The sequence below is a fragment of the Harpia harpyja genome, chromosome 20, assembly GCF_026419915.1.
Source record: "Harpia harpyja isolate bHarHar1 chromosome 20, bHarHar1 primary haplotype, whole genome shotgun sequence".
Lineage (NCBI taxonomy): Eukaryota > Metazoa > Chordata > Aves > Accipitriformes > Accipitridae > Harpia > Harpia harpyja.
In genome coordinates, this window is record NC_068959.1 from 10,095,552 (window position 1) to 10,122,968 (window position 27,417).

Below are 27,417 nucleotides of genomic sequence, written 5' to 3' on the forward strand. Positions count from 1 at the left end.
CCATAGAAAGATACAGTAATTCCAGTCAGGATCAGAACTTCAAAACCAGACTTGATCCTGCAGTGTTCAGCCTAACATCTGTGAACAAGATGCTCATTCTCCTACAGGATTACAACCTAAAATACTTGGAAAGATTGACTAGAAACCAAAAGAGACAATTTCAACTTCGGTTCCTCACATCTACGAAATTCTAGTTACTCTGGATGTGTCCGTTAACAAAGCAGACTTTGATCTGTAGTCTAGTTTCCACTTCAAATTATTTTTCAGTGATACATCCCAAAACAAAAAACATCACCAGGAAAAGCTTTTACTTTCCTATATGGCAAACTTTGCTAGATAAATCTTGAAGAGGGGAAAAAAGAAAAAAAAAAAACCAAACAAAATATACAATTCCTATCTGTAACTATTGAAAAGTTCAATGTCACAGTTCAGAAACTAAAATTAGACCCATCAGCTGGGTTGCATTCACGCACTCCCCAGAACCCCTCCTACTATATGCCTGTCCTGTTCTTGGGAGCAAAAAGAAAAGAATTTGAAGTACAGAAAAATCCCATTCTTCAGAGACTTAGATCTTTATATCATCAGTTTGGGAGGGAGAAAACAAAGAAAAGAAAAGAAAAGGGAAGGAACTAGATGAAAAGGTTCATCAGATATGCACTTAGAAAAGAATTTCCCTGTGTGAGTCTGTTGGAAAAAAAAAACCCCAACCTAGAACTCCAGAGATTACGTGAGTCACTGATCCATCAAAACATCTCTTTCCCATGCAGTCAGCAGCAAGGAAAGCAAAAGATGTCTTGCTCCCATACAATTTAAATTGGCTAACAAGGACAGCACTCAAAAATTTCTGCTGAGAAGGGCAGATACAGTGAGCATACCAAGTGTACTAATAAAGCAGTGAAACATTGCAGACGTGTACAGTAACACTGTCATTAGGATCCAGTCAGCATTTCCAATAACAGGTTTTGTAGTCCGCTAATTTCAAGTAATAACCAGAGAGTACTCAGCCTTCAATTTAAAGGTTTAGAGTGAGTCGGTCGGCAGACTACTTGATCTTGCTATGTAAGAGTTAACAAGAATAAACAAATTTTTCTTCTTTTTTCCCCCATCTGGTCTAACAATATGGATTGCTATAGAGCTGCTGCGGTGGTGTGACTGGAGGACTGTTACTTCTACCTAGAAAACAAATAAATTCCTACTCACCCAAGACACATTCATTTGTGAACTGAGGTACAGCTAAGGTTAATCGTTCCAAACAAATACACATAATATACTTCGCAAAAAACACCTTTTACTGCAAAACAAATTGGGCCAACCTCTTATCTGTTCATAGGGACTTAAGAGAACATGAATTCATATTAAAGGAATATTAAAAATGGACAAAAACAACTATAGACCGTTAACAGTATAGAAGAAAAAAATCTACATTTCCAACTTTCATTAATTCTAGCAAGTTTTATATGAGGGAGAAGCAAATCAATTCAGGAAATGAGGATACATATCACAGAGCTGTGAAGTTAAAGCGTTCTTTAAAGATTTATTTCTGAAGTACATTGATACAGTATGAGCAGTTCCAGTGCACTCTCAATTATATAGCAAGTGTATTATTTATAGGCAGCCTGTAAAACATTCTGTGTCTTTTATTTTTCATAATGAGCAGGTAAGACTAGGGAACCAAACTCAGGGACTAACACATGTTAACAAAGGTTAACAAATCCACCAGGTATGCAGCAAAATCCTTCTGCGGATTCCTACAGGATCGGCACTCTGCCTGCATGTGATCAGTTCAAATCCAGTCACACTAAGAGGGGCTGCTTGTTTTTTACATCACAGATTTCCAGAGTTCAGTTAGGCACCTGAAAGACAGGAATCTAATTCATTAAAATAAAAATATAACTAATAATATCTTTAAGTAAAATTTTCAGGGAAAAAAAATCTAGATTGAATCAACAACCTGAACTGCTCTGACGTCCTTTTTGACTCTACAGTTTCTTGCCAGTCCAAGGTTTGGTTTATTAACTAATCATTCAGCTTTTCTTTTTTTTTTTTGCCATCACAGCCGTGTTTGCAAGCCTACACCTACAAGCCTGCCTAACCACATTTGTATCAGCACATTCTGAGAAAATCTGGGCAGCAATCCCAAAGTGCCTCTGCAGAGGATAGAATACCCAGAGGACCTGCACACAGAGCATTAATGACAGCCCAAGATGATGCAGTCTCTGACAACCCACCTCAGAGAGCTGCATCACAGGAAGACCAGCCACGCAAGTAAAGTTGATGGCACACCCCATCAACTTCACAAAAAAACCTGCAACCCAAACGTGTTACCAGGATGAAGTTACATGACAGGATGAAATATATTTCATCCTCCACAGTTGCTCATTTAGTTTTTAGCCATTTCAAATATAGACACAGCCTATGTTTAGAACCTGCAATGCCAATAACTAGTTACCTGACTGGTAAGAAGTCAAAATATAAAATAAGACTTTCAAGATTTCTCTAGGTCAATACTGATAAAGTTTCCATTGCTGCTGCTGCTTTAGCTATTTGAGTCATGTAAATAAAGAGCATCAGCTTCCAGGCCTGTGAAATAGGCAGTTTAGCTTCCTGCAGTACCAGACTCACACAACAGAAAGATCAAACACATGGTGAAAATACTTAGAAAAGTCCCTTTTAAAACATGTTCAAACTCAAGACATGCCACCAAAAAATTTTTCCAGAAAAACTCCACGAGGTGAAGTACCCACTTCTGAATGTTCCTTTCAAGTACGCAACTAATTAGAAAGCAGCAGGGCTTCCCTAAAATGAAAGGAAATGTTATAAAAGTAAAGGCAGGGAAACTGGCACAAATGTCTGAATCATACTAAAGGCGCTAAACATGAATATGCACTTAAAAAGCAAAACAACGGTGAACTGTCCACTCCATAACCACATCAAACATTGCCAGGTGTATCTGGAGCTAAAAATGGATTCAGAAAGAGAGTAAATCACCACACAAATATACAGAGTTCCAGAGGACTGAAAGAGAAGCTATCCGCATATGTCTGCGTGAAGAGGAGGAAACCAACTCAAGTTTAGCAAACAGCTTCAAGCAAGTTTTTGAGAGTGCAGCATGAAACACTAAGCAGGCTTATACAGTTTTCCACGACACACCCATTTGTTCACATCTGATTGGCACAATATGCCTTTCTGCATCTGCACCATGGACTCCAGCTGCTGAACTAGAGTGAGATACTAATCTCTTTCCATCATCTCCAAAGGAAGGAATTCCCCGGTATTTCTTCCAACGCATGTTGCTCAGTTCGTATCTCCATCAGAATTAGGTTGCTGTAACATCAGTAGCTCCTCATAAGACCGATACAAGGTGAACGAATCCTGTGTTTTGGACAAACAGCAGCTTCACGTTGCTCTCTAAGATTTTTGATGATCCTTCCATGTAATAGCGGTCACAAAGACATCTATTTCCTAATACTAACGAGTTTAGGAATTAATTAAATCCCTTCATGACATTATGGCTCAAAAACCAGCAGCTGATTACCACAGTTATTAAAACTAACTAGAAACAAAAAGATAGTTTCTCACACACAGGCAGCTCGTTATTTAAGATAACTGCAAAAATAACCCAAGGTTACAGATAAACCAAACTTACAGGGTGCAATATCTTAGCAGCTCTCACCTTAAAAAAGGTATTTTTTTTCCATCTACCTTCATTAACCTACAAAAGTGATCAAAAAGAGTAATTAAAAACTATTTCCTTCTCCTCCCCCAAGTTTGATCTCTAGGGGTACATGACACAAAAAACCCTAACACAAATACAGCTAAAAGTATCCAAGTCCCAAGCGCACAAAACAAGTTAACAGCAACTCTTGTACTAAAAATTGCAGAAGAAATGAATACAGCAACACCTACAGACTTAAAAAAAAAAAAAGTATTTTGAATGGGATTACAAATGGCTAACGCTTACGAGTCAAACGTTACAGAAATCTTTTTCACTGGTAAACAAAAAGCATTTTTTGCCTATAATGTCTACTATTCTCCCTTGTTTACTGACACTTACATGCATTAAACAAAACAACTCACCTTTTTTCCACTTTATTCTCCCAATCGCATTATTTATGCGCCAGGTCCCCCCCACGCACTCCCAAAAAGGTAGTGCAACCAAAAGATAAGAATCCTTCTAAGAGCAACCATCTGTCACAAGTGCACTTAGTACACAGAACTACTCTCGATCACAGAAAAAAACCTGAAAATTCTCATCACAAACCTTATTTTAAAAGGCTACAGAAGGTCTCAAAAAATGGACTAACATGACATAAGTAGGAAAGATAGAAAAAGCCCTGTTCTTCACGCTACGGAGAGACTGCTTCTTACATAAGCATTACCATATGCTTTAATGCCCGTCCCCGGGAGGGAATAACCGGGCCTCCCCTCTTCCCACCTGAATCCAGGCACACGACACAGTTCTCCGTCTCACCCGTAAAGGCGTGCGACGTCTGGCCACCAGAAAAAGGGTGAGGGGGTATTTACAGCCTGCTGCGGACACCAGGAGGTAAAGCCAGTCCCCGGAGAGGGAGGGGAGCACCGCAACCTCCACAGCGAAGGCAGCACCTCGGTCACGACTGCAGCACCGAGCAACTCCCTTCTCTGGGCCCGAGTCAAGCTCCACCGCCGGGCTGAGCACACGTACGCATGCATGCAGACGTGCAAACTCTACGACTCCCCCCTCCACGCACACTCCCCAACCGGCGACTTATTTCCTGCCCGCCGCCTGCCAGGCGAAACTCTGCCGTTCCTCCCCGGCGCCGCAGAAAGCCCCTCGCATCCTTCCCCGGGCCCCGCGCAGCTCCGCCGCCTCTGAACTCTAGTAACCCCCTGCAAAGCTTCGCTGCAAGCCGGCGCTGGCGGAAGGCGGGGAGAGAGGAGGGGAGGGGGGGAGGAGAAGGAGGAGAGGGGGGGATGGCGGGGGGCGCTGCGCACGGGAAAGGCCGGGGAAGCCCCGCCACACAAACGCGCACACGGACACGCACACGCCTGCAAAGCAGCGGGGTGCGTGACGGGGCGCCCCGGCGGGGGGGGGGAGGGCCGTGGGCGCGCAAGCGGCGGTGGCGGCGCGCGCGCCCCCGCACGGGGGCGCGGGAGGGGCGGGCGGCGGGCGCCTCGGCCCCCGCGACGCCCTGAGGGGCGGGGGAGGGGCACGCGCGTGTCTGAGGCGGCGGGGTGGGGAATCACCTGGGCCGGCGGGGTCGTCGCCGTCGCCGCCGCCACCTCCTCCTCCTCCTCCTCCTCCTCTTGCTCCTGCTCCCCGGTGGCGCGGCGGGGCTCCGCGCCTCACAGCGACGGTGGCGGCTCGGTGCCCGGCGGCAGAGCGGCTCCTCGAGGCACCATGGCCGCGCCGCGCCGCCTCAGGGCGCCGACATCCCACGGCCCCACAGACAGGCGGCCATGGCCCCGCTGCCTGCGCGCCGCCCCGCTCCGCGCATGCGCCGGCCCCGCCCGCAGCACCGCCCCGCCCGCCCGCTCGCGCTGGAGCAGCGGCTCCTCCGCCCCCGCGCTGCTCCCCGCTGCAAACGTGCCCGGGAGGTGACGGGCGGGCGGGCAGGACGCGCATTTTGAGTGAAAAAGCACACTTCTGGGTACAAAGCGCCGTTTGGGGCGTCGGAATTTGGCTGGGGAGGCTGCGCGCACTTCCGCGCCGCGGAAAGGGCTCCCTGGCAGCCAGCGCGGCGCTAGCCGCTCTCTCGCCACACTGTTACCCTTTCCCACCCCCACCCCCCCCAAAAGGCAGAGGTTTGGGTTTAAATTCCGATGGCAGACCAGGGATTTAGTTTTGGTTTGGGTTTGGACCCTCCCGGGACGTGAAAGACTTGTCAGGGCAGCTGCAAGCCTGAAAGATGACTCACAAGAGTCGGTCAGCAAAATTTGAGGTAGTGTCTGGGCAGATGTTTAAAAGGCAGCTCTGCTGTTTTTAATAATACTCTTTACTGGCCTTGTGGAACACAAAATGCTGTATTAATTTCAAATACTAAGGCTGACTCTGTTTTTTCCAGCAGTGTACTGCAGACTCTATAGTCACCTTGTTATCAGTTAATATGTACAATATGATTGAAATAACCAGGGAGCTGCTAAAGTCCTGTATACAGCCCCCATCAGTTAATATTTAAAATGGGGAAACAATAACTAGACATGATTTAGGGTTTAGGAACTAACTAACTACTAGACAATGAGGCTTTATGTTTCTGTCAGAAAAGGTAATGGATTGTGGTCTGGTCAATAAATCTTTAAGAACTGCTTGGAACTGCCAAGATTGGGGAAGAAATGAGAAAAAGGTAATTTTTACAGGGGGAGATTGCGACCACCGACTCATTGACCACCTACTCAAATGACACCACCTGTTCAAAAGAAGACAATGAAGGAAGAAGACAAGAGTCTGCGCACTAATTTACATGAGGAGCGAAGATAGAAAGAACCAATCATTAAGGAAAATAATAATGAATAGGTATTAGTTGAGTATATAAATGCGAGAATTTTTGAGACAAGGGTGTGCAGTCTTGAGACAGGCACCCAGTCATGCGCATGAATGAAATTAATTTGAACATACCTCGACTCTGTGTGCTATTGGCTTGCACACCAGGTAAATGAACCCCACTTGTGGAACAACCTCTGCTGTGAGATCAACCAGAAAAATAGCAGACTTTTTGTTCTTCTGCACTGTCATTTTTCAGCTGGAGACCTGCGCTAGGGGCAGCTCCCTCACAGCACAGGCCCCCGTGCAGGAGCTCACGCTTCGCAGTCTGTGCTCACAGCCCTTGTGTGAAAAGTCCCACTAACATTTACTCATTCTGTAAAGGTTGCATGGCCAGGCCCTAGCATGCATTTGTAGGTGCTAAGGAAAAATTTGTGACCCAAGAGAAGTACTGGTTTTTACCTTAATATTTGAAAAATTACAAAGCCACGTTGTCTGGGACGTGAAAAAACTTTGTTGCAGTGAGAAATGAGGGAATACAGTGAACTGGAAAATCCTGTAGTTCACAAGGGCTAGGCTAGCCAACTTAATTGCTTTTTTCCTTCCATCTCTAATGAGAACCGGAGCATTCACAGACATTAGGTATTAACAACCGCAGCCTCAACACAATGTCTTTATGAAGTAGAGATATTAAAATAAGGGGGTTGGGTGTCTGTCCACATTCTGCTTTGCAAAATTACCCTTGTCTGAGTACCCAGAGGTTTTCAAAACACCAGAAGAAAAAGATAGTTTGAACAAGTCTGTGTTAACTTTTATCGAAACTATGGTAGGGCTCTGCCCTGCTGTATACTCGGATAGTTGTATTTGGTGTTAACGCTGGATCTGTCTTCTCCCAAACTCCGTTCAGCCCAGAATGCAGCAGAAGGGAGACCAAATGGCACAGCGGACGGAGGTCTCTCAGACGGAAGCCTTTGCTCAGGCACCACAGAGGAGCTCAGCGTATTGATACAATTTTTCACAACCTTCAGATTTTAATGCTATTTAAAAAATAACAGGCTTTTTTATTGTAAAGCTTTTAGTTTAAAGCTATCAGTTTGTCCAAGGATTCGTGAACTCAGTAATTCTTCTCTTTAGAAAGAACAAATATGCACATCCAGACAAACTCAGGACATGCATATACAGGTGATTATTACTCATAAGCACTTTGTGCTCTGGTTAGTCTTCTAAGGATCATAGAGACCCTTCTGCACAGGGCTTCTCTGATCCACTGAGTTTCTCTCCTAAGCAGTTAGTTTCCTCCTTTATCATTTAACAGGTCCCTGCACGATGAGTGCTTGCAGCTCTTGTTTCATGCATCTTTTTATTAACCATGCCACTATCACCGAATTCTTTTGTTGTATCTGGGGTAAATTGACTGCTCCCAACCCTGGAGTCCTGCAGAGAACATGGGAAAACAATGGCTTCACCAGCCTCCATCCACCCCATTGTTCTGCCTGGTTCAGCCTACTCACTACTGCGTCACTGTTCACTAATACTTGCCAGTACCCCACTTCTTATCACAAGGAGCACGAACCAGCTGTCATATAAGGCATAAGAATTTCAGCTTCATTTCTAGGGCCTGCTTGTCTTCTCATGCCGTACATGGAAAAAAAATCATGAGTCACTCCTGTTCTTTGTGGGCTTGGTTCAATGCTGACTGAGGCCAGGGGTGATGGTGCAGGATCTGTATGTCCTACCGCCTGTCTTCAGTGCTGCTTCTGAGAAAAAAGACAGCAAGCAGCAGAGAGAGACAAATATATATTCACAACTGTAGACAGTGACATGTATTTATAGGAGATGGAGTGGAAATCTCTATTATTATTTTAGAAGTAATTGTATCATGAAAGTATTGTAGCAAATCACCAAAAGTTCTCACTTCAGTTTGCAAGCAAACAATAGGAACTGAACCGCACTTTTATTTCATTCTATCATCTCTCAGCATTTAATTCTGAAAATGCATTACTTCACAAAAGCACAGGTTTTCTAATGGGCAGATCAGGTATGTGGCATTACCACTGTCTTGTCAGGCATGTCTTTTTAAAAGCACCTCAACTTTATGCTTCATTTCTCTGGAATTTTAAAAGCCTTTCCTGCATTTGACACTGGGTGGCTAAGAATTCCGAATTCAATGATTGTTTATCTCTCATTATTAACAGAGGCGCTTGGATTCCAAACTTTCAGTGATCAGCAGCTGAGGACTGAAGGGGGCCGCTATGGTGACATCTCATTAAAACTTTCAAAAGACCTTCTCAGAGTTCAGATAGCGTGGAAGCTTGATTTGACCGTGTGGATGGACAAATGCCAGCACCCCAAACTGCTTACAAAGAAAATCCCTCATGAGAATTCTCAAGAGCAGCAAAATACGCTGACATGGAAGGACGTTGCATGCTTCAGGTGGACAACAACATGGGCAGTTTTGTTTCAAGCTTTTTTTACAAGCCATTGTTTCAAAAAATACTCGTACATACATAGGTAAAAGCAAAGGAATGTCTTAACAAGTAGGTTACATTGCATAAAGTCAGACAAAAGTTAAATAATGCAAAAATTAAGATTGCCTGCGAAACCTAATTTGGTGCCTCACATGTATGGCTTATAATACTGAAGGCAGCCAGCCCCCAAAGCCTTTGTGTTCTCTTCTTGCAATTTTATCCCATTCACTAAACAAAGGAACAAATAAGCTATTTCCTACTGAAACACATACCCAGACACAGGAACTGGGAGCATTACTGGGTCCCACAATAGCAACAGAGCCAGTGAATCTCTTTCTTTGATTTACCTACTCCCACTCCATAGCCCCATCTCGGAAATTTCCCTGCTTTTCCCTATCTGTGACCCTATTTCCTAAATTTCTCCCCATCACTTAGCTTCTCATCGACCCTCATTTTTCCTCTCATTCTCACTGCTTTTCAGAATTCTTCCTAGCAACTCAGCTAGTTCCAGTTTCTTAATTTCATATTTATTTTCACTCTTTTCAGGAAACCACTTCTGCAGTATCTCTGATAATTACATATCTCATATGATTACATATATTTTTACCACTTTCATAGCACTGGAGAGCGCTGACTCCAAACAAATAAACAGCTGCTGCGATTTACAACATACCTAAAGGAAAGCCATACCAATCTCTGTGTTGAGAAGCTAGAGAGCTGGGTGGTGATGTAAGGAAAGTGATGAATCAGGTTTTGTCTGGTGAACAAAAGCATCACAGTTCTCTCCCAAGCTCCCTTGCCAGTGGGGCATAATCTAGAATACAAAGAATAGAAGTAAATAAAATAAAAATAATTGGGCTGAATAGTGGCAGAAGAATAACAGTTGCATTGAGAAAGTGGAGAATCATATGGTATACTGGTACAAGCCTCTAGTATTTATAGCATCTCACAGTGCCAACATTAGTTAAATAATCCTGAAAAAACTCCTGTAAGGAAACTATATAAATATTATTCTAACCTCCACTTTACTGATAAGGAAGCTGAGACAGAGACTTACTGTATTAGTGATAACTTGAAAATGTGTTCCATTTCAAACTTGAGACATTTCCATGTCTCCAGCTGAGCTGCCAGCTACTAAAGCACACCACATTATTGAACACTGGAAATTCAGCTCTCGGTGTTTTGCCCAGAGTCACAGAGTGACTCAGAATCAGAGCTTGCATTGAAATGCTATATTTCTAGGGCACAGTGATGGCAGTGTCCAGCAAACCATGCTTTCTGTTGTATTACATTGAAGTGGTCATGAACAACACAGAAGGCTTGCACACACATCTGCTTTGGGCTGGAACCACTTCGATGGTAAAGACTTGAAGAGTTTGATATTCTCAGATATCTTTGCTTTTACCGCCTCCTTAGAACAAATTATAAAACAGAGAAAAGGGACTGGGAAAAAGTAATAAACAAGAAAGTATTGTAGGAAATAGTAAAAAGAATCGAGAGGGGAAACCAAAAGCATAAAACAGATTAAGAGTCAAATACACTGGTACCGAGCTGTATTTTAAGGATTCTTTTATTCCTAGTGGAGAATATGGGCTCTGCTCTATGTTTTTTCCTAATGTGGATTCAATTTCGAAGTGGGGTAGACAGACTGGCACATATTCAAATGAGTTTTCTGAACCAAAAAGCAATTTGGAAAAAAAAAAAAGGTTGCAAAATCTTGAAATCTGGGATGTTGGCCCATTCATAATCTGCATCACATTAACATCTGCACTGACTCTCCACCATTAAAGTCACTGAGTATAACAAATATTTAGCACCCCTCAGCCCTGCAATGTCATCACCTTTTGCTTTCTAACACCTTAGATCACATAGAGATGTGATCTAATCTTTCCCTTAATTCTCAAAGCAATCTTTTGAGCCTTCCACATTGTTTTCAGCTTTAAAAGATGATTTTAAAGTATTCTTACCTAGCATCCCCCAGAGTTACTAGTGGGATTTTGCTCTCTTATATGCAGCATGAACAGCAATTTATGAGATGAGCTCCTAGGCTTCAGTAGTTATGCACAGGAGTGTGTTCCTCAGAATGCTCAGAAATGGTTGCTGTGAACATGAGGTACTGGGAAGGGAGCCAGCAGGCATCAATTTGACATGCAGTCACTTTTTTTATTTCACCCTGGAGCATCCCAGGACATAGTGCACATCAAGGTGAAAGGGAACGTGTATTTGCTTTAAAATTTCCCCATTGCTTTTCCCTCCTCCTTGCTCTGCTATTTTACCACAGTGTAAACCCAGAGAGTACCACCACGAAACAAACTCCTCAGTACAAAGAAAAGATTATGCTGTTTGGGGTCTGAATTGTAATCATATGGTCTTAGTCAAATTACTTTACCACTTTGCACTTATTAATGTTAGGATTGAGCACCACCATGCGTTTTCACAGCTAAGTAAAAGGACGTATTTATCTGTGCCACATGAATGTTGTCAGGATCAGAGCATTTTTCAACAGCGCCTAGTGCAAGGATGTCCTAGTCATAGCTCAGGATACTAAACCACCAATATCATACCAGAAATGAAATATGCAGAAATACTTATAAATACTTTTTCATATTACTCCTCAGAAAAAAACCAAAACCAAACCAAAACCCTACTGCCTCCTCTTCAAGACAGCTTTTTAAACGCCAACCAGAAAATAGTAAAAAATATTTATAAAAGATTACAAATAGAGAGGCAATCACACTAGATACCATTTTAGTAGCCTGAATTTTTAAACAGGCCTGTAGGGTGCATAGTTTTGTAACAGGGTGTGACTTTAATTACTAGTTGCAGCTTTGGAACCTTTCCAGCACTACTGTTAACATGCTGCCTCCGTGCAGAGGACAACTGTGTGTCATTAAAAGAAAAAGCAAACCCTTCATGACTTGGATACACACATAATGACTGGTTTTACATGGATTTACATGCAGTCAGAAGCTAAACCTGACATGAACAGTCACTACATTAGTCTCTCATTTGTACCACTCTTCTGGAAACCAAAGTGCTTTTACGCTAAAACCTGAGTATAGAACAGAACTCAAAATACATATCCAGGCAGGAAATACATAAAATTCATATCCATTCAGGAAAGAAATCAGGCTTCTATGCAGTTTTTGTTTATACTGCACTTCTTCACTGAGATTTACTTACACTAGGAATGGCTCTTAGAAGTTACAGCAGCCATTCTGAAGAAACTTGTACTGGGTGCATGGCTGCTCACCTCTGCTCTTTTGTTCCCTTCCCAATTTATCACCAAACAAAAAAGAGGGAGAGAAACTATCTAACCTCTCCACAGAGCAAGACCTAAGATGAGGGGGTGTTGAGGATTAACCTAAAAATGTGAAATGATCTGTTTCTTTGTATGCAAGATGTTCTTTGTATATATTAAGCTGACAGTCTAAAGACACTTAATCATTTGTAATCAGAGAAGAAAGCTGCTAGCATTCTTTAACCAAGGACATCGTGGAGGAATTGGGCCTTGAGGAACCTCGAAGAAGAATTAAAAGATGGATAGGAAGGGATCATCCTGCCCCAGAAGGTGCTGAAAGTTGAGTAATTGATAATGGGCATGAAGTCAGTGGACATCTGCAGTAACTGGGGGGAAGGTAAAAGCAGCAGGGGGAGACCACGGCCACCGACTCAATCCGAGACCTAAAAGACTTACCCCCTTCTCCGCTCCTTGAGCATGCACTGTAGAATAAAAGAACACTGTACCTTTAATTCGAAGTGGAGAAAACCTCAGCCCAATAGAAATGGTGGCAGATAAGCGACTACCAATAATGATTTTGGGAAATGACTTTGGAAACTAAGTGGGTGAATCTAAAACTGTATAAATCGCTTGCTTGTTTAACTGTAGGGTGTGCTAGCATTGTGGAATTACCACGTAGCACCCATCTTTGCGCAAATATGAAACAAATAATGTCTCTCCTGAGTGTGTGATTATTGGCTCGTTGCACACCGGCTGATGAATCTGCTTTTCAGACAACAGAAGGACCGAAACTTTCACTTCCTACCTCAAATTTAACACCGTCTCTACTGATGCCAAGGGGAACTGCAGTCTGTATCATCTGCACTTCATTTCACAGATATAAGAAACCAGACTTTACCACGGAACAATTTTTTTTCAACTATTTCTGCAAAGCAGAATGCCTGAGCGCAAAAGGCCATCTTTGTGCAAAATACATTTTTCTCTTCTACATCTGTTGTCCATGCACAAAACCCCTGCAGCTGAAGCCAGTTCCCAAGAGTCCCAACGGTAGCTGAGAAGCGACCCTCGATTCAACAGACACAAAAAGCTAATATGCCTGTAAAGAGTCAGCTTAGAAGCTAAGAAAGATTTGAGTCAGGCTCCCTGGGTACAGAGCAATCTCCTTTCAGGGTTAATGATGCAAAAGAGACACGGGTGGCAATAGCTGCATGTGGAGTTCGCCTCTACTGGCCTCCCTGGGGCCCAAGCTCAGCTCTGGTGGGCCCCCAGTGCAGTTCAGCCTCACAGCCGGCGGTGAGGGGAGCGCGGGGGCCCGGGCAGGACGCTCGCTCCGTGGACTGCCGTGGATTTTACCTCACAAAACCGCGACTTCCTGCGCGAACCCGACTGGAGCAGCCCCGAGGAGCTCTCCTCAGGCGGGCATACCAAGAAAGCTGTTCTTCTCCTTAAAGAAGGTGAAAACTCTCCCTCGCCTCGCAGCCTGACCGGTACACGAACAGGCGGGATCGCCCCGCCCCGCGCTGCCATGGCGACGCTGCCGCCCGCCGAGGCGGGAACCCGCGCACATCCGTGCGGCTGCGGGCGCCGCGCGCTGCCTCCCCCCTCTCGCTTCCGGTGGGGGCCATTTCCGCTTCCGGTGCGGCGGATCCCGGGACGGCGCCGGTTCCGTTGCCAGGGTGAGGGGGCCGCATCGCGCTGCCGAGGGACGGGGAGGGGGGTGGTGGCGGATCGGCGGCGGCACTGCGCCCCGGTGGGCTGCGGGGGAGGGCCGACGTGCCCCCCGATCGCAGGGGGAGCCCGGTGGGTCTGGGCCCGAGCCCGTCCGTGTGCGGCGGAGGCCGGGCTTTACCGGGCCGGGGTGAGGCAAGGCCGGCCGCGGGTCGGGGGCCGAGGGCGGGCGCTTGTCTCGGCCGGGTCGGTGCCCCCGTAACGTCTGCGGGGCGGGAGCGGCTCCCCGGGCGCCGGGGCCGGCAGCAGCGTGTGGGCTCTCCCCGCTCGCCTCGCCCCGTCTGGCTGCTGGGACAGCCCCGACGGGAGACGGGGGCGGCGGGGGGGGGGAAGCGAACCTCGGCTTGTGTTCGTGCGGCTGCTGTCCAGAGACGTGTTGGCGGTGGTGGCTGGCACAGAGCAGCTTCCGATTTGAAACCCCGTTCCTCCACCTGTTGCGGTGTGGTAGAAAGTGTTGCGGCCCCGCCTGCACAGTATTGCACTCGGTGTGTTTGGGGAGTTTTATGTTTGGGTTTTATGTTGCTTAGTGAAACTTAAAGGTGTGGATGTCTCTCTTCCAAGAAAAGTGGTGTAATGCAACAATTTAACTACAACAACACAAATTTAACACTTTCTTTGACCCAGTGACCTTCCAACCTGTAGGCTCTTGGTGGTCCAAGGGGCTTGTAAAGGCCCTGAAAATGGAATTGACCAAAGCAAACTTCATTTCAGTAAGCTTCAGATTCATGAGGTGTCCAGCCATGGTGATAGAAACTTTGACAATCCCTGTGACTTTCTCTGCTCCTAATCTGTTTTCCTGTAATCATCAATTCTGCTATCTGCACTCAGTCCCCTTAGTGTTTTGGCATTGAATAAAGGTGTCTTATTTCTGCGTGGCATTTCTGATAACATTCATCTTGACAGGACCGTAATTCAATAAGGATAGATGGTTGGTCAAGTGCTTAACTTTGGAGGGATGGTCTTTTTAATTTAGCACTGGACAGAGACTTGAGAAGTTTTCTTACAGTTCTTGCCCTAAGCATTTTCTTGCAGAATTATTTGAGGTGTGTGGTACAGGCAAGAAAACAGACAATAAACTCTTCTTTCTGTAGTCTAAGGATTATGGACAGGGATAATTTATGATAATGACCCTATGTATCAACATTGCTTGACACTATACAGCCTTAACCTCAGCTGAATTTCTTGGTGCTTCTAGGACCCCTTTTTCATGAGTCTTTTTCACAGGATAATACCACGTCCCTATCTGATTTAGGGATATTTGGGATAAAAAAGGAAAAAAAAAAAGGAAAAAATAATTCTTTTTCCTGCGATACCAGTCTTTCTCTTCAATTTGTTCTCAGAGCTTTTAGAGGGAATAGTGTGGAGATGTGGCTTGTAATGTGCTCAGCAAGCAGATTGCATCTAGCCCTCTGTTTCTCGTCTGGTCTGAGCTTGGTGGGTGTCCCTGAGTAATTACTTGTTCTTCCTAATAGGCTGTACTGTATAAATGAGAAGTATTTTGTCTGAGACCAGGTAGCTTCTGAGAATACAATGCTAGACAGGAAGAGGAATCAGATTTTTGGATTCTAAGACTTTTTCAGAGTTGCCAGATCTGTATTTCTTGGTGTAATGCATTTTTTGAAGGTGGATAGCCTCAGTTTTTTTCATAGGTCTGCTCTCTTCTTTTTGAATATCAATCTTTTGCAGACAGTCTCACTATTAGTGGTGCAGAGGCCGCCTCTGCATCTCCTGACAGCCTTTTCATACCTTTCTACCTCCTTGATTCTCTGTTTCCAAGATTTAAGGGAAAAAACATGTTCTTCTCCTTTCCACATAAAGCTAAAAATCTTGTTTCTCTACTGTGTTTAATGTAGGACTAAACTGTTAAACACGATTTGTATAAGTGATGCTGTGTAAATTAAAGATAGTATAATTATGGTTGTTTTGTCAGCACTGCAATGAAAGTGCAGTTCTTACAGTGTAATTGCATTGTGTAGGTGTGTATTTTAGCTTTGTTTTCAAACTCCTGCTTTGATATTGCTAAAGTGAGACGTGACCTGGGGTGCGTATTATTGCAGGTATTACAGAGTAAAAGTGATTAGAGAAATCCAATGCTAAAAATGAACTGTTGGGTTCAGAACTATTTTTATGGTTTTATATATTTTAGGTGTTTCATATTTGCTGTTTTATTGTTACATATGTGAAGATATCCACGGCTGGCTCGGTTGTATAATTATTGCAGAGGACATTTCTGAGATTTGAATGACTTTTATGATACTGCAGTACTCTGCATGGGTGCCGGCTGTGCAGTGAACAGGCTGTACCTGCACAGAACACACAGCAAATGAGCATATGCTGGAGCAAACGGTGAATGTGACATTGCTAAATACATTGAAGTGGAACTTGGAGCCCCAGTTTTAGCGCTGTTCTTTCACCCTTAGTTTCAACATTTTATCAACACGTTAATCATCTGTTCATGCAAAACAGCTCTTTGATGTACAATATAATAAAAAATCAAAAATACTTTAAACAGACTGTATGGTTTGTCTTCTGAAAAGAGTGATTCCATTTCTTCCTTACGTGATCGTTGTATTTTCCTCCTGCAGCAGATTTTTCAGAAAATAATACTGAACATATGCTTCAAGGATGTCTCTCTCTCTCATAATAAAATGGGGTGGACAGGAGTATACAATAACCTCGTTATCAGAAGAGGACACAGTGCTGGATCTGAAGCAGTCTCTTAAAGGCCTTACTGGAGTGTTACCAGAGCGTCAAAAACTACTTGGACTTAAAATGAAGGGTAACTATTCATATTTGTTATTTGTTGTGGATGTGCCTGAGATGTTTATGGATGAAAATCCTCTAAACCTAGCCAGGATGTGTATACTAACAGGGCATCTACCTCCCAGATCTAGCTTTTGAACGAACATAGAAATTTTATACATCACTGGATATTGTTTATTATTCATACGTCTACCTGGTCATTTTTTAATGGCTGACATGGAAGTGTGGCAAACTTAGTTAAAAAAAGTTAAATTGCTGCTAGCCAGATGAGCAATGTATCCGTATATGGAGGAGGACCATAATACAGCTTGGGGTATTCTGGTGTTTGATGGGTAGCTTATTTCAATTAAGCATTAAATGTATTGACAGTTTTCTAAAATCTCTCTATCCCAGTAAAAAAAATTGTCTGCTTGCATTACAGGCAAACCCGCAGATGATGATGTTAAGCTTGGAGCTCTCAAGTTGAAACCAAATACTAAAATTATGATGATGGGCACTCGTGAAGAGAGTTTGGTAAATATTTTACTTGTGTATTAGCTTAAACATGAAAAGATGCTTATATATATGTCTCCTCATGAAGATTTTAAATTTTGAATATTCCAGTAATCATTTGAAAAACAGTAGTGCAGTAGATTTCTGTTGGTGTGTATTTTTTCTCTGTAACGTAAGGTTTTCTGCAAAACTCTGCTAGCAGCGTATTCCTAAAACTCCTGTGTTGTTCGGGACTTAAAGTACAAACCTATTATTATGATATTCACTGAATTCTCAAATCTGAACAATCATCAGTATACTTTAGTAGTTCTTTCCACTAGTAAAGTGAAATAATTTTGGTTAAATAGTATGGTTTTTTCCTGTAATGTGCAGGAAATATCCATTGATATCCATTGTTATTTTCCTTCAGTGATCCTAGTTATCTTTTATTATTATTCCTCTAGGAAGATGTCCTTGGGCCACCTCCTGATAATGATGATGTTGTCAATGACTTTGATATTGAAGAGGAAGTTGTGGAAGTAGAAAATAGGTTAGGAGTTTTAGCTATTAAAAAACAGTCCTGTTATTGAATGTACAGTATGCATTTTAATTAACTCTAACTTTTTGTACTGTTACATTAGGGAAGAAAATCTACTAAAAATTTCCCGCAGAGTTAAAGAATACAAAGTGGAAATTCTGAATCCTCCTAGAGAAGGAAAAAAGCTGCTGGTGCTAGATGTTGATTATACACTATTTGGTGAGATTTTATGCAACTTGTGGGTTTTGTTTAAGAGATCAGTTTATTTGCCAGTTCACATTTCTTGATTTTTGCTTTACAAATCTACTTCAGTAACTTTGGTACGTGTTGTACTATATAACTTCTGCTTTGTAATATTTTGGGGTCTTCTGCTCATACTTTGAAAAGCATTGGGCTTTTTAAGTGTTGCATCTCATTGATTTTAGTGCAGCAACTGTTTATTTTCTGCAAGAAGACATTAAAAAGTAGCAATTTAATATTTTATCCAAATAATCTTTCTCTTGACCAACCTGTGTCTTGGACATCATTGTGGCAAGGCAAGGTGTTGTAAAGTAACAACCTCAGTCTGTACCTGATTGACTTCGCTTTTGGGGGGTGTGGGAGAATAGCTGCAAATTTTATTTCCAGATCATTACTAAACATGCACAAAAACGTGTTTTACTTGAAAATTCTGTCAGACTGGTTTTTTTGGAAGCCAGAATTTTCCTTCTGACAATTTTCTGGGATGTAGCGTGTCATGGCAGCTTGACTATAAGCAGTGAATAATAGCTTGCCTTATTCCTTTTCCTCAGCTTTCCTTTTTGATGAGATCTGTTTACAATCTGAGATCAAAATTCAACCTATTACTGAGTTTAAAATTCTTATTTAGAGGTCTTCTGCTAGCAGAATTTGACAGCAGTTTTCTAACTGGAACAGGCAACATGTGCATGTCTGAAATAAGCTTGATATATGTTCATAAAATTAACTGGACTAGGTTTGAAGGAATCTGTTTCGTATCTGGGCTGTTACAAATTTGCACAGATGAACTGTTTGGCCTGACTCTTCAAAGATATTCAGACTCACAGATCTCTGATTTAATTATTAGCTAAGCCCTCAAATACCTGTAGGGATCAACAGATAAATATCCCCTCTGCTGCTTCTCTCCACCTTTAAAATGGGAATGGTAGTTTGCTATGAATTCATTCACGATTTTAAAGTGCTCCAGTGCTTCCCTCGTGAAACTCTTCAGGTCTCTGGATAGATAGGAAAGTCAGACTGAACTTTAATAACTTAACTTAAACTTTAATAATTAATTGCTTCTCTCATATTCTTTTTAGACCACAGGTCATGTGCTGAAACTGGGGTAGAACTGATGAGGCCATACCTTCATGAATTCCTGACATCTGCATATGAGGATTATGATATTGTAATTTGGTGTAAGTTTTATGCTCAACACCTAAGACTTTATTGTAAATTGTCATTCAGAGCAGAGGCGCCAGGTGGGAGGTTTTTATATTGCTTTTTAGTGTGAATCACAAGATCTAAAACAATACATGAATGCTTAGCTGTAATACATTCATCAGGAATGTTAACACAGCTATCAGAGCCATTTTAGAAAAATAGTAATTCCTACATTGCTCACATGAATGGGTCTAATCACAGTATAAAGCTCAACATCACTTTACTGTGTTACTTTGTTCAAACAAACAAGTGCTTGAATTAACAAAATTGTATAATCCACATTCAAACAGTTTGATGGCTATCTTTATAAATAATCTCAATCCAGACAATAAGTAGCGAAGCGCCAAATGAACCAAACTCCCCTGTCTACAGGGATGGTTGATCGTTTGCCTTTGCATACTGTTTCACTTCCTGTCCAACAGCTGGAGAGCAGACTTTAGCCAGTGCAAAGTTTAAACCATATTAAAATTGTATTACAAAATTTAGTTTTCATAGTCTGGAACAACGTTTTCACATATTTTACATCAGCGGGCAATTTTGACACTTTGTCCTTTCCAGGCCTTATGTATTCTTATCATTGCTTTCAGGAGAAAATCTTGCAAAGGCAGTATGGTTCCTCAAAGCAGGTGTGGCCCACTTCTTATGGTCCTGCAGACTGTAGTTCAGTAACAGCTGATCTAGAAAAGGATTTAAACGCATGCAGTGCTTTATGTAGCTGTTCATTTGAAAAGTAAGCTTTTTCAAATAAAAATAAACTTCCACGAAGGAAGACTGTCTTCAAGGCAGTGAATGCTAAAAGCTGTAACAAGGATGGATATTTCTAAAACTAAATTTTGTGTAAAAACCTGATATGTTAAGTGAACAATTTCTTGGCTTGTTTTTTTTTGCCTGTCAATTACTTATTTTGATAAGTTGTTCTTTCTGCTTTCTTGCTTTTGTTTCAGCTGCTACTAATATGAAGTGGATTGAAGCTAAAATGAAAGTAAGTTGTTCTGAAAACATATACTTTATTTCTAGTCTGGCTAGCTGTTCATATAGTTGGACTCATGCTCAGCATTATGGAAGGAGTTAGCAACTTGGGAGGTTGTATGAATCAAAGCCTGAGTTGTTAAATCTTCATAGTCACTTTAAATAATCTTTGTCACAAAACTAGATTAAACCTAATTTTAGAATTCCGCACAAACTATCAGCAGCAGGTGCTAAATTTAGCAGAACTAAACACAAGTCAGTACCTGCTGAAACTTAGTCACACAGCCTTCACAGTTGCTTTCATCTTACCTCTATATTATATAGAGTTCTAGTCTTTAAGTGTAATACCGTTTTTTTTTTAAAGGAGTGAACAGATGTGGCATGCTGGAGTAGATTATCAAGAGGAAACTCTTTTCATATTTATCTTGTACCTCTTGCAGCTGTGTGGTTCTGTTGCTTCCTCTGCCTTACTAAAACATCCATAAGAGCTCTTCTTCCAGTCCTAGTTTCTTCCGTACCTAAATCAGGCAACTAGCCAGTTTTCCACAGCTGACCTAGTGGTAAACATATTTACAGTCAGGCTTAGCTGTAAATCTAATGAGCTTTCTAAGAATTGCTGCATGTTTAGTTGGTGGGTTGGTTTTTTTTATGCTTATAAATCAAAGCTTGTTTCCTTTTCAGGGAAAACTTCCAAATTTAAGCATTTGTATCTCCACTCTTTGTTATAGACTAACCATTTTTCCAGGTTTTAACAGAGCAAAGCACATTTTCCAGTGTTCTCTTCCTCAAAATAATAAATTGCTACAATTTTTCTAAACAAACAAAAATGCCTCAGTGTGATCTCAGAAATGGGAACCTTTACTCAGAACTATGAAGTGGAGTTAGTGCAAGTAAAATCAGTACTGATCCTTGCAAACATTGCACTTCTTGTGGCAGTGTTACGTCTCTCTTTACATTGTGTCTGTCAGTGTAGTGCTAGGACTCAAAACTTACGGAAAACCACTGTTCAAAACTGGGCTGTTTCTCCTGCACTGGTCACCTTTCTACATTTCTAGGTCGCCTTTCCAGCCCTTTCATGTGTTACTGAATCACAACCTTTCTATGCCTGCTCCAGGAGCTTGATCAGTTGAGATTCCTACCACTAGATGCAAAGTGCTGTTTCTCCTTAAACTGATAGCACCAGGGTGCTTACCTCTGAAAGTTTCACTTTTTGTCAGAGAACAATGATCCCAGTAATACTTGGCATTAAAGTTTTTGCTTTAAACTACAAAGCAGGAACAACATTAGAAAGAAGGGAGTATCAGATAACCAAGTTTAATCTCTCATTTACTGTCTATTTATGCCTGGAATTCAAACAGTCTAGAACAGCTAGTTATTTCAGTGTAACAGGACACTGACCCAGGAAGGTAGCACTTTTCATTTCCAAGATTTACATTTTCATATAAAAGCAAATCAGTTAAGTGTGGCTGGATATTTGCAAGAGAGCTGTTGCAGTGGATATTTTCTCCTTGTTAGGTAGCTTTGCATATTACTGCTGTTGCACACACCAGAAATCATCAGCAATATCTATGTTATAGCATGTCAGCAGATTTTAATATTACTTTTCAGCTTCGGAAAGGATTTGAAATGGAAGTGATGCTCTCTCATCTAGTCAAAGTTTTTTATTTCTAAAAAAGCTGTTTTCCTTAGAGTCTTTATTTCAGGAGTTATCAAATATTTAAAGTGCAAACTGACAGATTTCTGACTGACTTTGGCTATCTTGGACATGTGTAGGAGGAAACAGTACCCATGAACTGTTATTGTATATTTCATCTTCCACTGGGCTGTGATTTGTTGCAACTTACTGGAGGACACAAAGAGCAGACAGTACAAAGTTGCTATCCTTGCTATAGATACTGAGTAAAGTTGAGGCATGTAGAACTTGTGAAAGGTTATGCATGAAGGTACGGGCAAGACCTCTCTGTATTTTGCCTTTTCTGCAAAGTTGCTGAAATCAGTTGTTAAGTTTCTGCTAGTAAACGCTGCAAAATTAAATTCCTATCAGCTTTTTTTCTCTTTGTAGAATGGTGTACTTCTATGATTCTCATTGGATAAAAAAAATTTAACAACCTCCCCCCCGATATCTATTATTAGTGTGTCTCTGGTAACCCTCAGCAGCTCACCCTTTGACAAACAGTGTATTATAGTTGTGGTTTCAGTTGTACAGCAGTAAAACTGTCATAATTAGAAGCTTTAATAATAAATCTTTGTGATGCAGGAGCTCGGAGTGAGTACTAACGCAAACTACAAGATAACTTTCATGTTGGACAGTGCTGCCATGATAACAGTGCACACTCCTAGAAGAGGACTAATAGATGTAAGTACCTATTTTTTCCTGATCTTTTTCTACATTCAACTGACATGTTATCATACCCCTTTGAACTATTCAACAATAAAGTTGTGCTGGAGCTTTCATGCAAGAAAACTGTAAGAACCTTGGAAGCATAAATTATTTTTTTTTTTTTATTGAAATTCTCTATATTGATGTTTTGAGTAGTGCATTTGGATGACACTGCTTGCAAATCAAATAATAGATAACTGCTGCAAGAAAATTTAGTGTCAACAGAAAGGTTTTCTTTAGTGTGGGGGGTATTAGTATGTTATGCTATTTCACATCTCTTCCCTTATTAAAGCCCACCTACCCGCTAATTTTTCAGCAAAAGAATATGAGTGTCCATTCAAGTTTGGACTCAAGTTCCTATAGACTGGTATTTTCATCTCCTGCACATGACCTGATTTACCTCAGGTACCTTGTATGTGTTATTTTTGCAGGTGAAGCCTCTTGGTGTTATCTGGGGAAAATTTTCAGAATATTACAGCAAAAAAAATACTATTATGTTTGATGATATTGGCCGAAACTTCCTAATGAATCCACAAAACGGACTCAAGGTAATTTTACCTGGAATTTTCATTTATTACTACTTTTTCTTATACTTCAAGTGGTACTTTCTCATACTTCTTCACTGTATCATAAGGAAAGGCTATTCTTACCTAGTAAAGATGCTTATTTCTATTATTTTTTTTTTATTTAGATTGCCATTTGTCTTGACTAATATTTCCCTAATAGTAGTATTAAATAAGCTTTGTTTCACTATTAAGTGAGCTTTTAAGAGACTACCTAAATCAATGAAATTGTGATTTCTGTTTAATTTATACCTGTGAGCCATAATCAGGCTGGGCATTGCTGACAGGCACCATTGAAATATGTGATGTTCAATCTCAAGAATGGTTATATTCAGAAAATAAATCAAATAACAAGTGGCTGTACTTCATGGTAGTATGCCAGTGTAATAGCAAGCATTCTGTTCTGGGAAATAATTAATACCTTGAGCCATTTTGACTGCAGAACAGCAAATATTTCACTTTCTAAAATTGTCAACCAGTTTGTGCTCCATTATCAGTACTGGTTCTGAATAAGAAGAACGCAGCTTAAATTTCTACTTAAATATGATGGTACAGCAGTATGGTACTAAAAGTACCCTCAAAAATTTCCTTTTAACAAAAAAAAAAAAAAAGATGTTTTCAATTGCAGAAATCCAAAATTATGTTTCTTTGAAAGTATCCATGATGTGAAGAGGATAGTAATTGATGAGATCTAGCAAGCTGATGTTAACTGTACAGTGTTAGGAGAATCAGGAATAGCAAAGATCTTGCTAGGCGAGGATTATCCAGAGAGCTCCCTCTAGCTCAGATTTGAAAGATGTTTGTCAAAATGTTGTTAACAGAGCTGCAGACAAGAATGTTGAATCACTAAAACAAGGCACAGGTATAATGTATTCCAAGTTTAAAGCAGTTGTCAGATAAGCTTTATTTCTGACACCTCTTTTCACAGAAGCTATGATTATAGTCAAATGCTTTTTGTTGGAAAAAAAAGCATCTGGTTCCAGTGATGCCACACAACTCATACAGCAGAGCTGAAAACCCCTTATGTCTCCTGCAAAAATATCTATGAAGTCATATTAGAAAATGTGGCAGTTCATTCCAGATCATTTTATCATTCTGTCTAACTGGGAGGGGAAGGCTTGAAGAAATTCAACACAAAACAAATTTCTTCCTGGTGGGCATGCAAGACAAAAATCCTACAGTCCAGTTTGCATGAATAACAAGACAAATTGGATGTGGCCACTAATGGAAAGGGTTTTTCTTCCTCTTACCTAAGAGGAGTTATAACTTGGCATAATACTGAAAATATATTTTAATTGTTGTAAATGATAGAGAATCAGAAGCGTATTTCTTACTTTGAGCAAATGGTTATACCCAGTTTGTTTATTTTGTACAGATAAGGCCTTTTATGAAAGCACACTTAAATCGGGATAAAGACAAGGAGCTTCTAAAGCTCACTCAATACCTCAAAGAAATAGCAAAATTAGATGACTTTTTGGAGCTGAATCACAAACATTGGGAAAGGTAAGAACAAAGTAAAAATTCTTTCTTCCTTCTGTCCATGACCCCACTGTGTTTTGCCTGAGGTTGTCTGTACAAAGACCAGAAACAACTGAGCTGCTGAACTTTGACATCACTTACAGTTATGAAGGTCCTTTAGTTTGAGTAGAATTTTAATAAGGCTATTGTGTTTGGGCTTCTTCCCTAAAATGATGAGATTTTGACAGAATGGACTTTTTTTCATACTTCTCTGGTTTTCAGGACTGCCCATTGTTTTCAGTGAAGTAATTAAGCTTTCTAAAGGGAAAAGAATTTTTGAAGGAACCTGGTCCCTGGAAATCTCTCTCTTTCCACCCCTACAAAGTTAGGCTGTCAGTTCAGATCTCAGGTCCTTTGTTACGAGGCAACTTTTCTGGCGGTTACTTAAGAGGTTTGGGGTGTTACAGTGTGGTTCTCGGGCGCTATACAGGTTGTGTGCTATTATGGTATTCATTGGCTCTGAAATGTAAGTTACTGTGTTATGAATGAGATTTTTTACAAATGCTTAGGGCACCAGTTAGCATCTTAATTCTTGCTAGAGAATGATTAGCTGAAGTTTTGGGGCAAAATTCTTCTTAATATACAACAGCCTGAAGTTTCAATACATGTGAAAAAAGTGTGTGCAGTATGCAACTCGAAAAACGCTCATTCAGCGCTTAAAAGAACAGCCTTGCAAACTCGATACAATTTTCTTTCTTGTTTCCGATTAGAACAGAAAGTCAAACGTTAAACTTTAAAAGCAGTGAAATTCACTGACTATTTCACACTGCCAGTTAAATTGTTTGGATTTTTTTTCCTAAAGTATTTGCAAAAACTTCAGTGTCACCACATAGCCAGATTGCTCCAGCTGTAGTGGTAAGAGAGCTATGAGATCAGAAAACAAGCATTTTAAAGTAACTCAGATTCTCTAAAGAAGCTAGTGGAGGGCTGCTGTTTTCAGGTTATGCTGGATGACTGTTCATTAGTGTCTTGAGTTTATTTGAAGGAGTGCCATGTATAATGGGCCTTTTTATCTTAAAGGATATAATAGCTACTTTTCCCATTGATGTTATTTTCAACCTCTCAGAATAAAACATGTTTCCGTTTCTTTCCTCCCTTTTGTTTAAAAACCTAATGGAGTCTAACTAAGTACATGACTTTGAATTACTGCAAGATAACCTATCATGGAATTGAAAGAATGTTGAAATCAAATAAAATCATGAGTAGTATTGATTGCATTTTTGATTTTGGTTTTCAGTAGGGGGATTGGTAGTGAGAAAAGAAAGCAGATTCATACTTCAAGTTTATAAAAGGTACTGGATATATTTGTGCCTACCTCTTATTCTGTGAAAAACTGTACTTTTGTTTCTTTCAGGTATCTTTCAAAGAAGCAAGGACAATAACGCTAATAAAATTGTGTGGCACTGAATTGAAGGGAACATAACTAAGATCATTGGACTTTTCCTTGCTTTTACGCTAGAGTATAATAGTGCTGGACACTGGATCCAATGCCAGAATGACTGCTATACTTGGTCTTCCAGTGGGTTGGTTGTGGGTTTTTAAAAAGATCACAGCAATAAGCTCAAAGTGGGAGAAACAAGTCAGTTACTTTTTCTTGCATTCAGTTCTGGTGTTACTACTTAAAATACTTTCCTCTCCTTTGCTGCCGAAGTACAACCATAACCATTAAAGACCAAAACCATTCTGAAACTAGAAAAAAAATATTTAGACCAAAAAAGTTGAGTAAGAAGCCAATCTTGGCAGTGTATGAATTGTATAAGTCCTCTATTCCCTCCATCTTTAGAAACAGTCTCCCTCACCCATTCCAGTATTTAAGTCTATAAATTACAAGTTGTCTAAGTTTGGTATGTATTAGTATGTCAGTGTTTCTCTGTGCAAGACGGGAAAGTACCACCTCTGTGGCCAATTTACCCCAGTGTGTGAACTTGTACTATAAAGCAGTGTTTACTGGAAAACAAATGATTGAAGTTTGAGGGAGAAAAACCCACTCTTATTTGGTAAGTGAAAAGCAGTCTGCCTGAAAAATTCTCGTATGTCAGATAAAGGGTTTAAACCTCAGATGGGAAAGTCACATTCCTAACAAAGCATGAACAAAACCCTTGTTCTCTTCTAGCTAAATCTTGTCAAAGTGCAAACACTGTGTTTAAATACAATATTCAGCCATACTGTTCTTAAAATATCATTTACTTGCGCTGCTTATGCCTGCACTATAGAAGTGTGATGTGACTGCTGTTTGGCATTACCAACACTTGTGCATTATGCAGTTCATGTATTTGAAAGAAGACTGACCCTTTCAAATAAAAATGGTATATATTGTTCTTAAGGAACTATAGCAGTTGTGTAAATAATAAATACCTTTTTCATAATTTGTGTCCTGTGCTGTCTTAAATATCTAGTTTGCATAATAGAGAAGCCATTGATAATCTTCATTTTGGTTTTTTGGGGTGTTTCTTTGGATTCCAGAGACACTGATTTTGCATCAGAAGTTAAGTAAGAGACTGGTATGTGCTGCTGCAGATTAGGGCAGTGGTGTTGAATAGTGAAGCACCTAGCTGCCTGGGAAAGGAACCTTGACAGCAAATGTCAGAATGTCAGGACAGCAGATACAAATGAGCCGTTAAGATGAGCATGTTAGGCTCCGGCTCAATGACCTGTCAGAAAATATACAGTTTCTTGTCTGCTGCTCTTTGTGGTTTAGTGCCAGCCCAAGCTGTGTTTTAAACTGGTAAACCAGAAACCTGATGCATAAAAGTCTTTGTTTTAGGTAAGTATGGAGGGTAAATTTCTGAAGTTTTGTCTCCTGGAGCTGATTTCTGAACTAGAAGGCTGACTCACTCACGTACATCCAGTGCAGATACAGTCCCCAAGGTTAGAACGG

General features: G+C 41.0%; 2 protein-coding genes and 1 long non-coding RNA gene across 7 annotated transcripts in view; 1 reads left to right on the plus strand and 2 right to left on the minus strand.

Moving 5' to 3' along the window:
- Positions 1-5,477, minus strand: part of RNF145 (ring finger protein 145) — a 47,182-nt gene extending 41,705 nt beyond the window's left edge. The window contains exon 1 of one of the 3 annotated variants that reach the window (XM_052772242.1): positions 5,227-5,477. The gene's annotated coding sequence lies outside the window, so the exon portion shown is untranslated. Of the gene's footprint in view, positions 1-4,471; positions 4,709-4,730; positions 4,856-5,226 lie in introns of those variants that run through there. The other 2 variants (XM_052772243.1, XM_052772244.1) reach the window with 2 other exon arrangements.
- A 1,659-nt stretch (positions 5,478-7,136) lies between these two features.
- LOC128134507 (uncharacterized) lies at positions 7,137-11,305 on the minus strand. The gene is made up of 3 exons (XR_008232766.1): positions 10,896-11,305; positions 9,602-9,742; positions 7,137-8,217 (listed from the first exon to the last, which is right to left on the minus strand). It is a non-coding gene; the product is annotated as an uncharacterized LOC128134507 (long non-coding RNA).
- A 2,414-nt stretch (positions 11,306-13,719) lies between these two features.
- On the plus strand, positions 13,720-26,905 carry UBLCP1 (ubiquitin like domain containing CTD phosphatase 1). Of its 3 annotated transcripts, none has more exons than XM_052772245.1 (11): positions 13,720-13,845; positions 16,483-16,676; positions 17,082-17,173; positions 17,596-17,681; positions 17,773-17,888; positions 18,986-19,084; positions 20,054-20,091; positions 22,336-22,434; positions 22,890-23,006; positions 24,397-24,524; positions 25,894-26,905. In XM_052772245.1, exons 2-11 carry the CDS (start codon positions 16,523-16,525, stop codon positions 25,919-25,921), a joined length of 957 nt encoding a protein of 318 aa, XP_052628205.1. In that variant the 5' UTR covers positions 13,720-13,845; positions 16,483-16,522; the 3' UTR covers positions 25,922-26,905. The 3 variants fall into 3 exon arrangements, with proteins under 3 accessions (XP_052628205.1, XP_052628206.1, XP_052628207.1); XM_052772246.1 differs by having other exon boundaries at positions 13,774-13,845; positions 16,486-16,676; XM_052772247.1 differs by lacking the exon at positions 13,720-13,845 and adding an exon at positions 14,036-14,382.
- Positions 26,906-27,417: the final 512 nt, after the last annotated feature.